This window comes from Caretta caretta, chromosome 15, assembly GCF_965140235.1.
Source record: "Caretta caretta isolate rCarCar2 chromosome 15, rCarCar1.hap1, whole genome shotgun sequence".
NCBI lineage: Eukaryota > Metazoa > Chordata > Testudines > Cheloniidae > Caretta > Caretta caretta.
This window is the reverse complement of record NC_134220.1, coordinates 2,125,106-2,135,675: the sequence shown is the minus strand read 5'-3', so window position 1 is coordinate 2,135,675 and position 10,570 is coordinate 2,125,106. Positions and strand designations below refer to the sequence as shown.

Genomic DNA, 10,570 nt, shown 5'->3' with positions numbered 1-10,570 from the left:
CCTCTGGAACTGGTGCCTCTCACACAATGCACACTACAGACTGTTCACCTTCTGGGCACCAGCAGCTCCCTGGCGGATATGCTCCGCCGCTCTTTCCATGCCAACACAAGTGGGAACTTCACAACCCCACTCTCTGTCCCTCTTCCGTCTCTGCGGCACACAGCGTTGGGACCTCTTTGCCACCCCAGAGAATCACTAGCTTTCCCTCTTTTGTTCCGGGGAGGCTTCAGCCAGGGCTCCTGGGGTGATGCCTTCCTCCTATCCTGGACCACCAGCCTCTGCTAGGCCACATCCATTCCCCTGCTTCCCCTAGTCTTGCGCAAGGTGCAGCATGACCACACAACTCTTCTCCTCATTGCCCCTGCCTGGCCTCGCCAGTACGGGTACCCGGATCTCCTGCTTCTCTCCACTCGCCCTCCGATCCATCTCCCGGACCTCCCACATCTCTTTACACATGCGAAGAGCCAGCTGCAACACCCCAATCCATCTCAAAGCCTGGGGTTTGGACGGGGCTCATGCATAGACAATGTATGCTCCTCTCCTGTCCGCAACATCCTTACCCAGAGCTGGCACCCATCTACTCAGGCATGTTACTGAGCCAAATGGCGCCATTCTACCATCTGGGTACAGCGCCACCAACACCCCCTGCACTCTGCCTCCATTCCCATCATCCTCGATTATCTGCGCTCTCTCTCTCTGCCGATCAGGCCTTGCCCACTCCTCTGCATCCACATGGTGCCTTCTTAGTGCCTTCCTTCGCCCTGTGGATGGGTTTTCCATCTTCACCCACCCTGCTACCTCCTGCTTCCTTTGTGGCCTTTTCAACACCTTCCCCATGGTCTGGAACTCCTTAATCTCATCCTTGCCGCTCTTTGAACCACCACCCTCTGCTCTCTCACTCATCTTTCCATGAAGGTGATCTTTCTGGTGGCTGTCACCTCTGGACGATGCCTTAGTGAACTGGTGCCCATGATGGCGGATCCTCCTTTCACTATCTTCCATGAGGACAAGATCTCCCTACGCCTCCATCCCAAATTTCTCCCCAAAGTGGCCTGACCATTCCACCTTAACCAGAGTGGAATTTATGTATGCATCCGATGAAGTGAGCTGTAGCTCACGAAAGCTCATGCTCAAATAAATTGGTTAGTCTCTAAGGTGCCACAAGTCCTCCTTTTCTTTTTGCGAATACAGACTAACACAGCTGTTACTCTGAAACTTAACCAGAGTGTGCACCTCCCAACCTTCCACCCTAAACCTTTTACCCTAAGGCCTATTACCTTCAGCGTGCCCACCCCTTCTGTGTATCTCTTCAACTCTTCATCACCATTGCTGAATGCTGCCAGGGTCACGCACTCTCTTCACAGTGACTCTCTCAATGGATCAACTGGTGTATTGACAACTGCTGTGTGCTTTCCTGTGTCTCCTGCCTCTGGGGGTCACAGTCCGCTCTATGCTGGCCTTCCTCGTGGCTGTCCCGTGGCATGACATTTGTAGGGCAGCCACCTGGACCTCCATCCACACCTTTTCTGCCCATTACGCCATCACCCCTGCCACTGTAATGGATGCAGCAGTCGGTCACACACTATCCTACAGAGCCCTCCCGCCCACTTCCTCACTGACCACTGCTCGCTACTCTCCCATGTTTGGAACCCACCGAGGGACCAGCACTTGAAGAAGAAGAGAAAGTTAGTTACTGTAACTGGAGGTTCTTCGAGATGTGCGGTCCCTGCCTGGATTCCAATCCTGCCCTCCATCTCTCTGCTGTGCGTTCCCTTGCTTCCAGGTAAGAGGGAACTGGAGCGGCACTGACATGTGTAGCCTCTTAAAGCTTTGGACATGCCATGCGGTCGACACCCAATGCACGTGTGGATCAACGGACGCGACTGTGATCAGCTCTGGCGCAAGGCATGTATGCGCACCCGCGTTTGGAATCCAGATAGGGCACACACATCTCAAAGAACCTCCAGTTACAGGAAGTAACCTTCCCTTCAAGAACGCAGCTTTTCTCCTCTTTACAAAAGCTCCCAACTGAGTCTTGTTTTCAAACATCGGCTCTTACTTGCAAACTGCTGTAGAGTTCTTTGTGCAGCTGCCAGTCGATTAAATATTTAAACTTGACAATGAGATCATGACTCAGCGGCTGACAAATAATGGTGAACGGCTGTGTCACAGGCAGGAAGAATTAGATCATTTAATATCTTAAAGACACAGCCTCTTCATGTCCAGAACCAACCTTTGCAACCTCAGGGTGGGAGACCTGTTCCTAAGAGCCCAGCTGAGGTGAAACCTCATGGCAGGCTCCTAGCTCAAAACTGATGCCTAGCTTGGCCATCCTTAACAAACCCGAGATGCCTTCTTGACACTGAGATTCCAGGGAGAAGTGTTTTGCTTGTTTTTCTTTTTTAAATTGGAAGAGAAACTAGATCTTGCAAATGCCAGTTCTGCAACTGCGCAAAGCAGCTGGGTTCAGGTCCTTGGTGCAAGCCAGGGATCACTGTTAGAATATATTGTGCTAATAGTTATGTCTCTAATAACACTCAGCACTTCAGTGGCACCTTTCAGCGGTAGACCCTAGAGCGTATTACAAAGCCACCTATCATTTTGCCCAGGGTTAGGGTTAGGGAAACTGAGGCACAAGGCCACCTAGCGACTCTACAGCAGATCTGAAAATAGACCCCAAGTCTCCTGACTCCCAGTCTGCTGCATCTATGGCTTTTCCCCTGTAGGTCTCAAGGGGCCGTAGCAAAGTCCCCAGGTCATGGCACGGTGCCGATCCCCCAGACTAGCCGTAGGCACAGAGGGTCCATTGGCGCGGAGCAGTTGGCAGGATCGGGGCGGCCACTAGCCCGGTTCTGCAGGCAGGGCGTTGCGCCCTCGCCACGGAGCCTTCCCCGGGAGCCACAGAAGGGATTTAACCCGGCTTCCGGCCATTGCCCAGCACAGGTCGCTGCCCCGCGCCCATCCCGGGACTGGCTGAAAATCCCCCGATTTCCTCCACGGCACAAAGCGGCCCCCGGCCAGTCGCGCCCGGGAGGAACGCGCCGCTGGCGCTTTAACAGCGGGCGCAGCCCCGCCTGGGCCGGCTCCGGAGCCAAGTGGGCGGCCCGCCGCCTTTGTCCCCCGGCCTCTGGCGGCTGGAGCCGGCGGCGAGCTGAGGGCAGCGGGGAGTTTCCACAGCGAGCGGGCCCCGCCGAACTGCCCGCCCGGGGACGGACGCGAACCGGCCCCGGGAAACTCCGGACGCCCCCGGAGCCGGGCTGGGGGCTGGGCTGCTCCCGGGCGAGGCTCAGCCCTGGCGGATTGAACCTCGTCGAGGCGTTGGCGGCGGAGGCTCCGGCGAGGACCAGGGTGAGTCTCCCTCCGGCGAGCCCCGGCTCCCCAGGGCTGCGCGGCTCTGCCCCGCCGCCCCCCGGAGCCGGCCGCCCGTGGAGCCCCCCGGCCGAGCTCCCTCTGCCCCGGCTGCTCGGACGATCGCTAGCGGCCGGCGCCGGCGGGGGAGAGGGGCAGGGAGGATGGTGACTCAGGTGAGCAGCGCCCACCTCTCTCCCCTTCCCTGGGCCCTGCCCTGCGCCGGGAGAGGCGGCCCCTCCTGCGGGGAGCTGGGCAGCTGCAGCGGCTGCCTCTCGGTCTGGCTGGGGAAGGAGCTCGGCAGCCCGCTCCTGAGCTCCATGCTTCGCAAAGGGCTCAGCTGCAGCTGCCGGGTGTATCTTGCGTGGCCCTTCCCTAAGGCCCGTCCTCGTGCTTGGCCAGGATGCAGCACCCCTCCTTCCCCCTCTCGGAAAAGCGCCTCGAGCCCCCTAGGCCCAAGCCCTCCGAGCTCTGAATATGGGCCGCAGCTCGGCTGGCGGCTGGTGAAGGCCGGCTGTGAGTCACCCTTGCACAAGGGCTGCAGCCCAGAGCGGCTTGTTAGGCACCTGAAAGGAGCCGGTGAATACAGTCCTGAAACCCAACTGGCTCCTGCCACTTCCTCGCTCAGGGCAGGCCAGGCCTGGCCGCAGGGGTGTCTCCCCTCTATTCAATGGCTGGTGACCAGCTCACCGGCTCCTTGTTCCCTTAGTTAAAAAATAACTGATGACCAAGGGCTGGAAATATTCCCAGAGTCTGCTGACCTGCATGGTCTCCCCGACCCAACAGGAGGAATGAGGGCAGAGCAGAGGGAAGGGGCCATGAGATGAAAGCTTCAGAGTGTCACCTGAGCTAAAGATACTAGGTGATGGGCCCTGTTTGCAGAGGTGCTGAGGACTTGCAATTTCAGATGAAGTAAGTGGGATTCAGGGTTGCTGAATACTCCTGGAAATCAGGTCCCAAGACCTCAAAGCACTTCATGCATGTGGGGTGTGCCTCACAGCCCCCAATTTACAGATTGGGGAAACTGAGGCACAGAGGGGAAGGGAAGGAACTCGCCCAAAGTGACACCAGCCCTGCCCATGGGACCATGCTACTTCCACGCAATAGCTGGCATCTGGATCCCGATGATGCAATCTGTTCCCGTTGTTGGACTTGTCTGCTACATAGGAGGAGCTGGGCGTGGCTTCCAGCTCACTGGAGAGGTGAGGAAGGAGTGGTAATTTCTAATTCTGCTTTTCTCTGTCTCTAATGTGTGTCATCTTCTCGCTGAAGTGACGCCCAGGGACGGGATGCAAGATGGCTGAGCTGAGCAACATCCAGTCTGCAGCTTCCAAGAGCATCCGGCCTTTCCGGTCCAGTGAGGAGTATCTCTATGCCATGAAGGAGGACCTAGCTGAGTGGCTCAACATCCTCTATGGCTGGGATGTCCAGGTGGAGAATTTCATGGAGACCCTGGAGACCGGGTGTGATCTCTGCCAACATGCCAACAACGTCAACCGCATTGCTCTGGAGTACCAGCAGCAGCACCCAGAAGCTGCCGCCCACATGAGGGTGCCCCAGAATGAGGTTGTCTACCAGGCCAAGAATGTGGTGCCTGGATCCTTCATCGCCAGGGACAACATCTCCAATTTCATCCAGTGGTGCCGGCAGGACCTGGGCATCCAGGACGTGCTGATGTTCGAAACCAATGACCTGGTGCTGAAGAAGAATGAGAAGAACTTCGTCCTGTGCCTTCTGGAGGTCGCCAGGAGGGGCTCCAAGTTTGGGATGCTGGCCCCCATGCTGATCCAGATGGAGCAGGAGATTGAGGAGGAAATGAGGGATCAGATAGCCTATGGGGGGCTGGAAACCCAGGAGGATAACCGAGACCTGGGCCCTGAGTCACCTGTCTACCCTAGCAGGCCGCAGAGAATCTCCTTGTGTGACCTCAAGAACCTGGATGAGCTGGTGAGAGACTGTTCCATTTTGTTGGTATTGTGTGCCCCCAGGTAACTTACAAGCAACATGAGACCCTCTCCTCCCACCATTACCCAATGTGGCTCTCCTAGTGATCTAAGACACTTCAGCGTTGTATGGGGGGGAGGTAACTGGAAGGCATTGGTTCTCTCCACCCACCAGTGGTTACATTTCCTCCCACCCCAATTTATTTCTACTCTCCTTGCTTAGAGCATCTGTAGGCCTGGTTCATTCTCCCATCTGGTCCCCAGTCCCACCCACAAAGATGTGCTGGGTGGGAAGGGGACTATCACGTGGTGTATTAAGTAGTCTCTTGGCCTATTCAAGGCCATGATCAAGTGTCTTGATGTTTTTGGTCTTTTGGCCTCGAGATGAAAACCATGTCTGTGTCTCTTGGACCTTGAAGTGAAAAAATTATCTAAGTTATAACTGAGGGGGATCATGGCAGGCAGACCTCGGATAGCACGGGGGAAGAGTTCGAACAGAGATCTCTTCAAATATGGAGGCTGGAGTGCTGTGTAGCTTGGAGGCTTTGGTGATGGGGGAGCATGGGGCCTTCCACCTCCAAGGGGCAGATGGAATTGGCCCCAGGTTATTGGTGAGAAGTTGCCCCTCTGATGGCACTGTGGTGACCCATGGGAATGGGGAGGACAGGAGTTGTCTGCATCCTAACAAACCTCCGTTGTGACTGGCCCGCTAGGCAGAGAGGATGGGGTAGTCCATGGCACTGACTGAGCCTTCCCTTCCCAGGGATGGGTGTGCCAGGCCAAGCGTGAGCCGTGCTTGCAGCTGAGTGGGGCATCGGGGAAGTGTGCCACCACCCGGTCTGCGGGGATGGGTGTTGGATGTACCAACTGGTAGCTGGTATGTGGGGATGTACCAAACCGGTGATTCTCTGGCCACACCAATGGTTCTGGCAGGGTTTAAACTTTCACTGTCTTTAAAAATTAAGTTGTTAACCCCTTATGTCTGGGAAGCAGTCATTCTGCATGGGCTCCAAAGCAGTGCTGGCTGATCCTGACGCTAGAAACTGCTCTGCAGTGAATTTCTCCCATCCATCTCCCTGTGGCATTAACTCTGAAATCTGATGACAAAGTGTCAGCATCCTTAAAGGGGCAGTGCCACCTTAAAAATGCATTGAAAGCAAACTCCTGTCTCTGTGACTAATGATGTCTTAGATGAGTGAAAGCTATTTGTGGTCTCGGAGTAACAGCCGTGTTAGTCTGTATTCGCAAAAAGAAAAGGAGGACTTGTGGCACCTTAGAGACTAACCAATTTATTTGAGCATGAGTTTTCGTGAGCTGTAGCTCACTTCAAGCTCATGCTCAAATAAACTGGTTAGTCTCTAAGGTGCCACAAGTACTCCTTTTCTATTTATGGTCTGTTTGCTTTCTTCCCCTCTCTCAGACGCTGGCTGGACATCAGTGCAGGTGGTTCTTTGGCTTCCCAGTTCGTCTTGCTGCTGGGTTTGGGTGCCTGGGGCAGCAGAGACTGGCTTGTGGAACAAAGGCAGCATTTTCCACTGGAGCATGTGTTGGGTGGGGCAGCATTTCTGTTGGTCTCTGGGCTTTTATAAAAGCTTTTTTCAGGATTGCCATTTTGGGCCACATTTTAAGTTGACTGCAGTGTCTCTAACTATTTCACTGCTGAGTCAAATGTAGCAAAGAGGGCCAACCATGCTGGAGTATGGGCTCCTATAGGGAGCCAGTACTATTTCCTCTCCTCGCCACCTCTCCGCCCCTGGGGCGGGTAAGTCTCATTCTAGTCAGTGACAAGGGCTGCAGGCTCTAAAGCTGTTAACATGCCACCCCGGGGTGTGCTCAGTTGAAAGGGCAAAGTGGTCCAGTAGCAAAGCCAAATACCTCCCGGAAAGTTGTCCGTGTGGGTGAGGGACGTGATTCCCCTTAGAGGAAAATCTAACGTGTGTAATCACCCGTCTGGTTCCCTTGGTACCTTTTCTATCTGTGAGGATTTTGATCTTGCTGCTTGCTTTATTTATTAGTTGTCAAAAGGGACTCCTGGCACCCACTGATGGGAACATCCTGACATCCCAGCAAGCTCTGGCAAAGCCAGGCTGTGGGTCAGAGCCATGCGGCCAGTGCCCATCTCTAATGGAGGCCTAGGGCCGCCCTGGGGGATGAGACCCTTGTCGTTGGATTCTCTCTGCTCAGCTGCAGCTTCATCACAAATTTTCCCATCTAGAGAAAACAGCTCTTCTCCCAGCCTGGGCTTTGTTCGAAGCCTAGTGCCGGGCCAGGGTGGAAAGCAGGGGCTGGTGGGGTTCTGCTGAAGCCAGGGGCCGAGGGAATATGACGAACGGAGATCTCTAAGTATCTCCCAGCCCCGGGAGCTGCAGGTCCTGAATTCTGCTTTCAGAGCTGGCCCTGTGGTTGCCGAAGCAGTCTCTCTCTCCCAAAGTACACAGGCTGAAATTAAGCCCTTGGATAAATCACTGGCTTTATTTTTAGACCCGGAGTTTGCTTTATAGCTTCTCAAGGGGAAACATGCAGAAATGCCGGTTCTTCCCAAGGTGCGCCACGCCCATTTCACAAAGCAAACCAGGGAGTGGCTGTGCAGGGGCTGTAGGCAGAGAGAGCAGCCTGCAGACTTCTGGGGCCTGCTCGTGGGAGAGGCGCTACTAAGTGACGAGGCTGCTGGTGCAGGGGAGTCAGCCTGGGGAAACCCTGGTTTCTCTCCCCCTTGCAGTGGGTCTGTGTGTCACACCTGGGGGGCTGAGCCTGATTCTCAGTGAATTGCTCCTCAGGGCTGACCCCTACCTGGGGGCTGGAAGTTGGGCTGGTGCTGAGCCTTGATTGCCCTGGGGAAGTCCCTGTGTAGGAGGAATCCTAGAGGGGCCGGTTCCACCTGGTTTAAGGCCTTCTGTGCTGCTCTGTAGTGTGAGGGGTCCTCTGTCCTGACAGCACTGTTCCGATGTGGGCCTGGGCATTCCAGGCTGGCCCACATTAACCCATGTGCACTTGGTGTGCTGGCCCGGGGCCCGCACCCCAGGGGAGAGAGCCCAGAACTGAGCGGCACTGCGACCCGTACGCCAGCTCATAACGCCACTGGCTCAGAGTGGCCTGGCCCCTCGTCTGTTGTGGATCAAACCCGAGCAGCACTGGGCCATGTGAGTGCAGGGAGCGATGGGGGCACCCACAGTTGCTGGGCGGCTGCATGGGGACCAGCCACTCTAGCCTGGGACAGCAGCTAAGCACTGAGATGGGGGCGGGCGCTTTGCTGGTGAAGGTCCAGGCAGGTCCTGGGGGTTGGGGCTGAGTTGTTGGTGGGCTGTGGGGTGAGTGGACCCTTTGGGGGCATGAGTTAGGGAGGATCGGGGGGCTGGGGAATGTTGAAGGGTGGTGGGGATGGTGGGAGCAGTGGGGTGAGTAATGGGAGATGTTGGGGACTGCGGTGAGTAGGGTGTATGTCAGGGCTGCGGGGATACGTGGGAGTTAGGGGAGGGTTGTAGGGGGATACATGTGGAGTGGGAGGGGCATTTGGGGGCCTGTGTGTGGGGTGGGGAGGGGGGCATTCTGGGGTCTGTGGGCAGGGATATATGTGGTGAGTGCTTTGCTGTCTAGTTTATGAAAGGTGAGGGGCCCCCCAATTTCCATATTACTCGGCCCCAAAATTCCTTAATCTGGGGCTCCCAAGGCATCTATCCCATAGTGCTTAGCAGTGCTGCTGGGAACAGGGGGCTTTGGGGCTGTTTCTAACCAGAGCGCACTGCATTGTGGGATGGGGCGGGAGGGCCAGCTGATGAGGGTAGCTATGGCAGTTGCAGTTTCCCGGGACTGCTGGCAGTTCTGGGACAGTCAAATCCCAGCCCAAGGTTTCGTCCGCAGCAGTGCAGCCACCTGGCCCGACTGGTGCTTGGAAGGAGCTGGGGCATGGACAGGAAGAGCGGCGAGGCCGGGGCAGCCAGTGGGGTTTTGTGATGCTCTCACCTGGCATGGCCCGGGACGGCGAGTCTCACTCACTGGGGAGTGAATGTGCTTGCGGCACAACCAGAGCTTGTTAATGCTGCTCTCCAAGTGCCACCCCTGCGCCCTGCTCCGCTCCTGGGCCTGCGCGTGGCTCGGCCTCGGCACTTGACATCTGCAGAGACCGCAATCAACCCTCCCGGCTCAGTGGGGAAACTGAGGCACGGGGCAAGGCCTGAGCATGGTGAAAGGTTGAGTTGGTGTTAGAGCCAGGAGTGGAACACTGATGTCCTCAGCCATCTGGCAGCTCCTGGGCTGGGGGCTAAGAGGAGCTGTCCTTGAATCCAAGCAGTCTCCACTCGGGAATCTGTCTCTATACAAATCCTGTGATCTAACAGCTGCCAAATGCCACTGCTCCCACGTGAGGCTGGGTACTTCCTGATTCTGGTCAGAAGCAGAAATGCTACAGGGAAGCTGTTCGCCAGGGCTTTCCCAGCCAGGCTGCAAGCAGGAGGGCGTGGTGGGTGCAAGCCTGCTCTCTTGTGAGCTTTCCGCCCTGGATTCTCTGCTGAGAGATTTGCAGAAGCAAGTGAGGGCAGGGGTGGGACCTTAGAGCTCCATCCCTGGGGTCGCGCCATGCACTCCCCTAGAGATGAAGCAGGGATGGAACTGTTCATCTGACCCTAGAGGGGTCAGCCCTTGCTGCTGGGCCTGTACCCAAGGTGTTGGGCATGGAGTCCTGTCCTTATAGTAGCAACTCTGCTGGGCCCCCTTGACTTATCCTAGATGACAGCCCCTGCTTGGCAGAGCTTGCAGTCAAAGCCCAGACACAGTGGGTGGATGAGACACCCGTCCTCACGGCAGGGCCAGCAGCAGCTGTGATAGGATGTGCATACCTCCTAGCCCGTTAGTTGTAGTGATCACCGCTCTCCGCCTGCCCAGCCGTAACCCGGGAACCTCCAGCTCCTCTTTGTTGGCAGTGACTTTGCTTAGTGTATTCTTGGGTGCTGATAAGGCTTCGGTGGGATGCGATGCATTCTGTGTGCTAGGGGCTTAAATGGATGCCAGCTGCTGCAGGGCATGTTTGCAGGGTGTGGGGTGTATCTATGGTTCTTCTCTGGCCCCCATCACCACTGTATCAAGCACTTCACAATCTATAATGGATTTATCCCTACACCTCCCTGTGGGACAGGGCTGTTCTCTCCAGAGTACAGAGGGGAAACGTAGGCCCAGAGAGAGAGATGCCCTCCAAGTCACACAGGGAATCTGTGCCAGGTCAGGGAATTGAGCCCTGGTCTCCCAAATCTCAGGATAGCAGCCTAACCACTGGACCATCCTTCCTC

At 56.2% G+C, this 10,570-nt stretch overlaps 1 protein-coding gene across 4 annotated transcripts in view; it reads left to right on the top strand.

Annotated features, from left to right (window-relative positions):
* The first annotated feature begins 3,039 nt into the window (after nt 1–3,039).
* GAS2L1 (growth arrest specific 2 like 1) overlaps nt 3,040–10,570 on the top strand; it is a 37,208-nt gene continuing 29,677 nt past the window's right edge. Inside the window, exons 1-2 of one of the 4 annotated variants that reach the window (XM_048821843.2) lie at nt 3,040–3,348; nt 4,621–5,295. In XM_048821843.2, coding sequence (XP_048677800.2) covers nt 4,645–5,295 — 651 coding nt within the window. In that variant the 5' untranslated portion in view covers nt 3,040–3,348; nt 4,621–4,644. Of the gene's footprint in view, nt 3,349–3,417; nt 3,525–3,885; nt 4,261–4,620; nt 5,296–10,570 lie in introns of those variants that run through there. The other 3 variants (XM_048821840.2, XM_048821842.2, XM_048821841.2) reach the window with 3 other exon arrangements.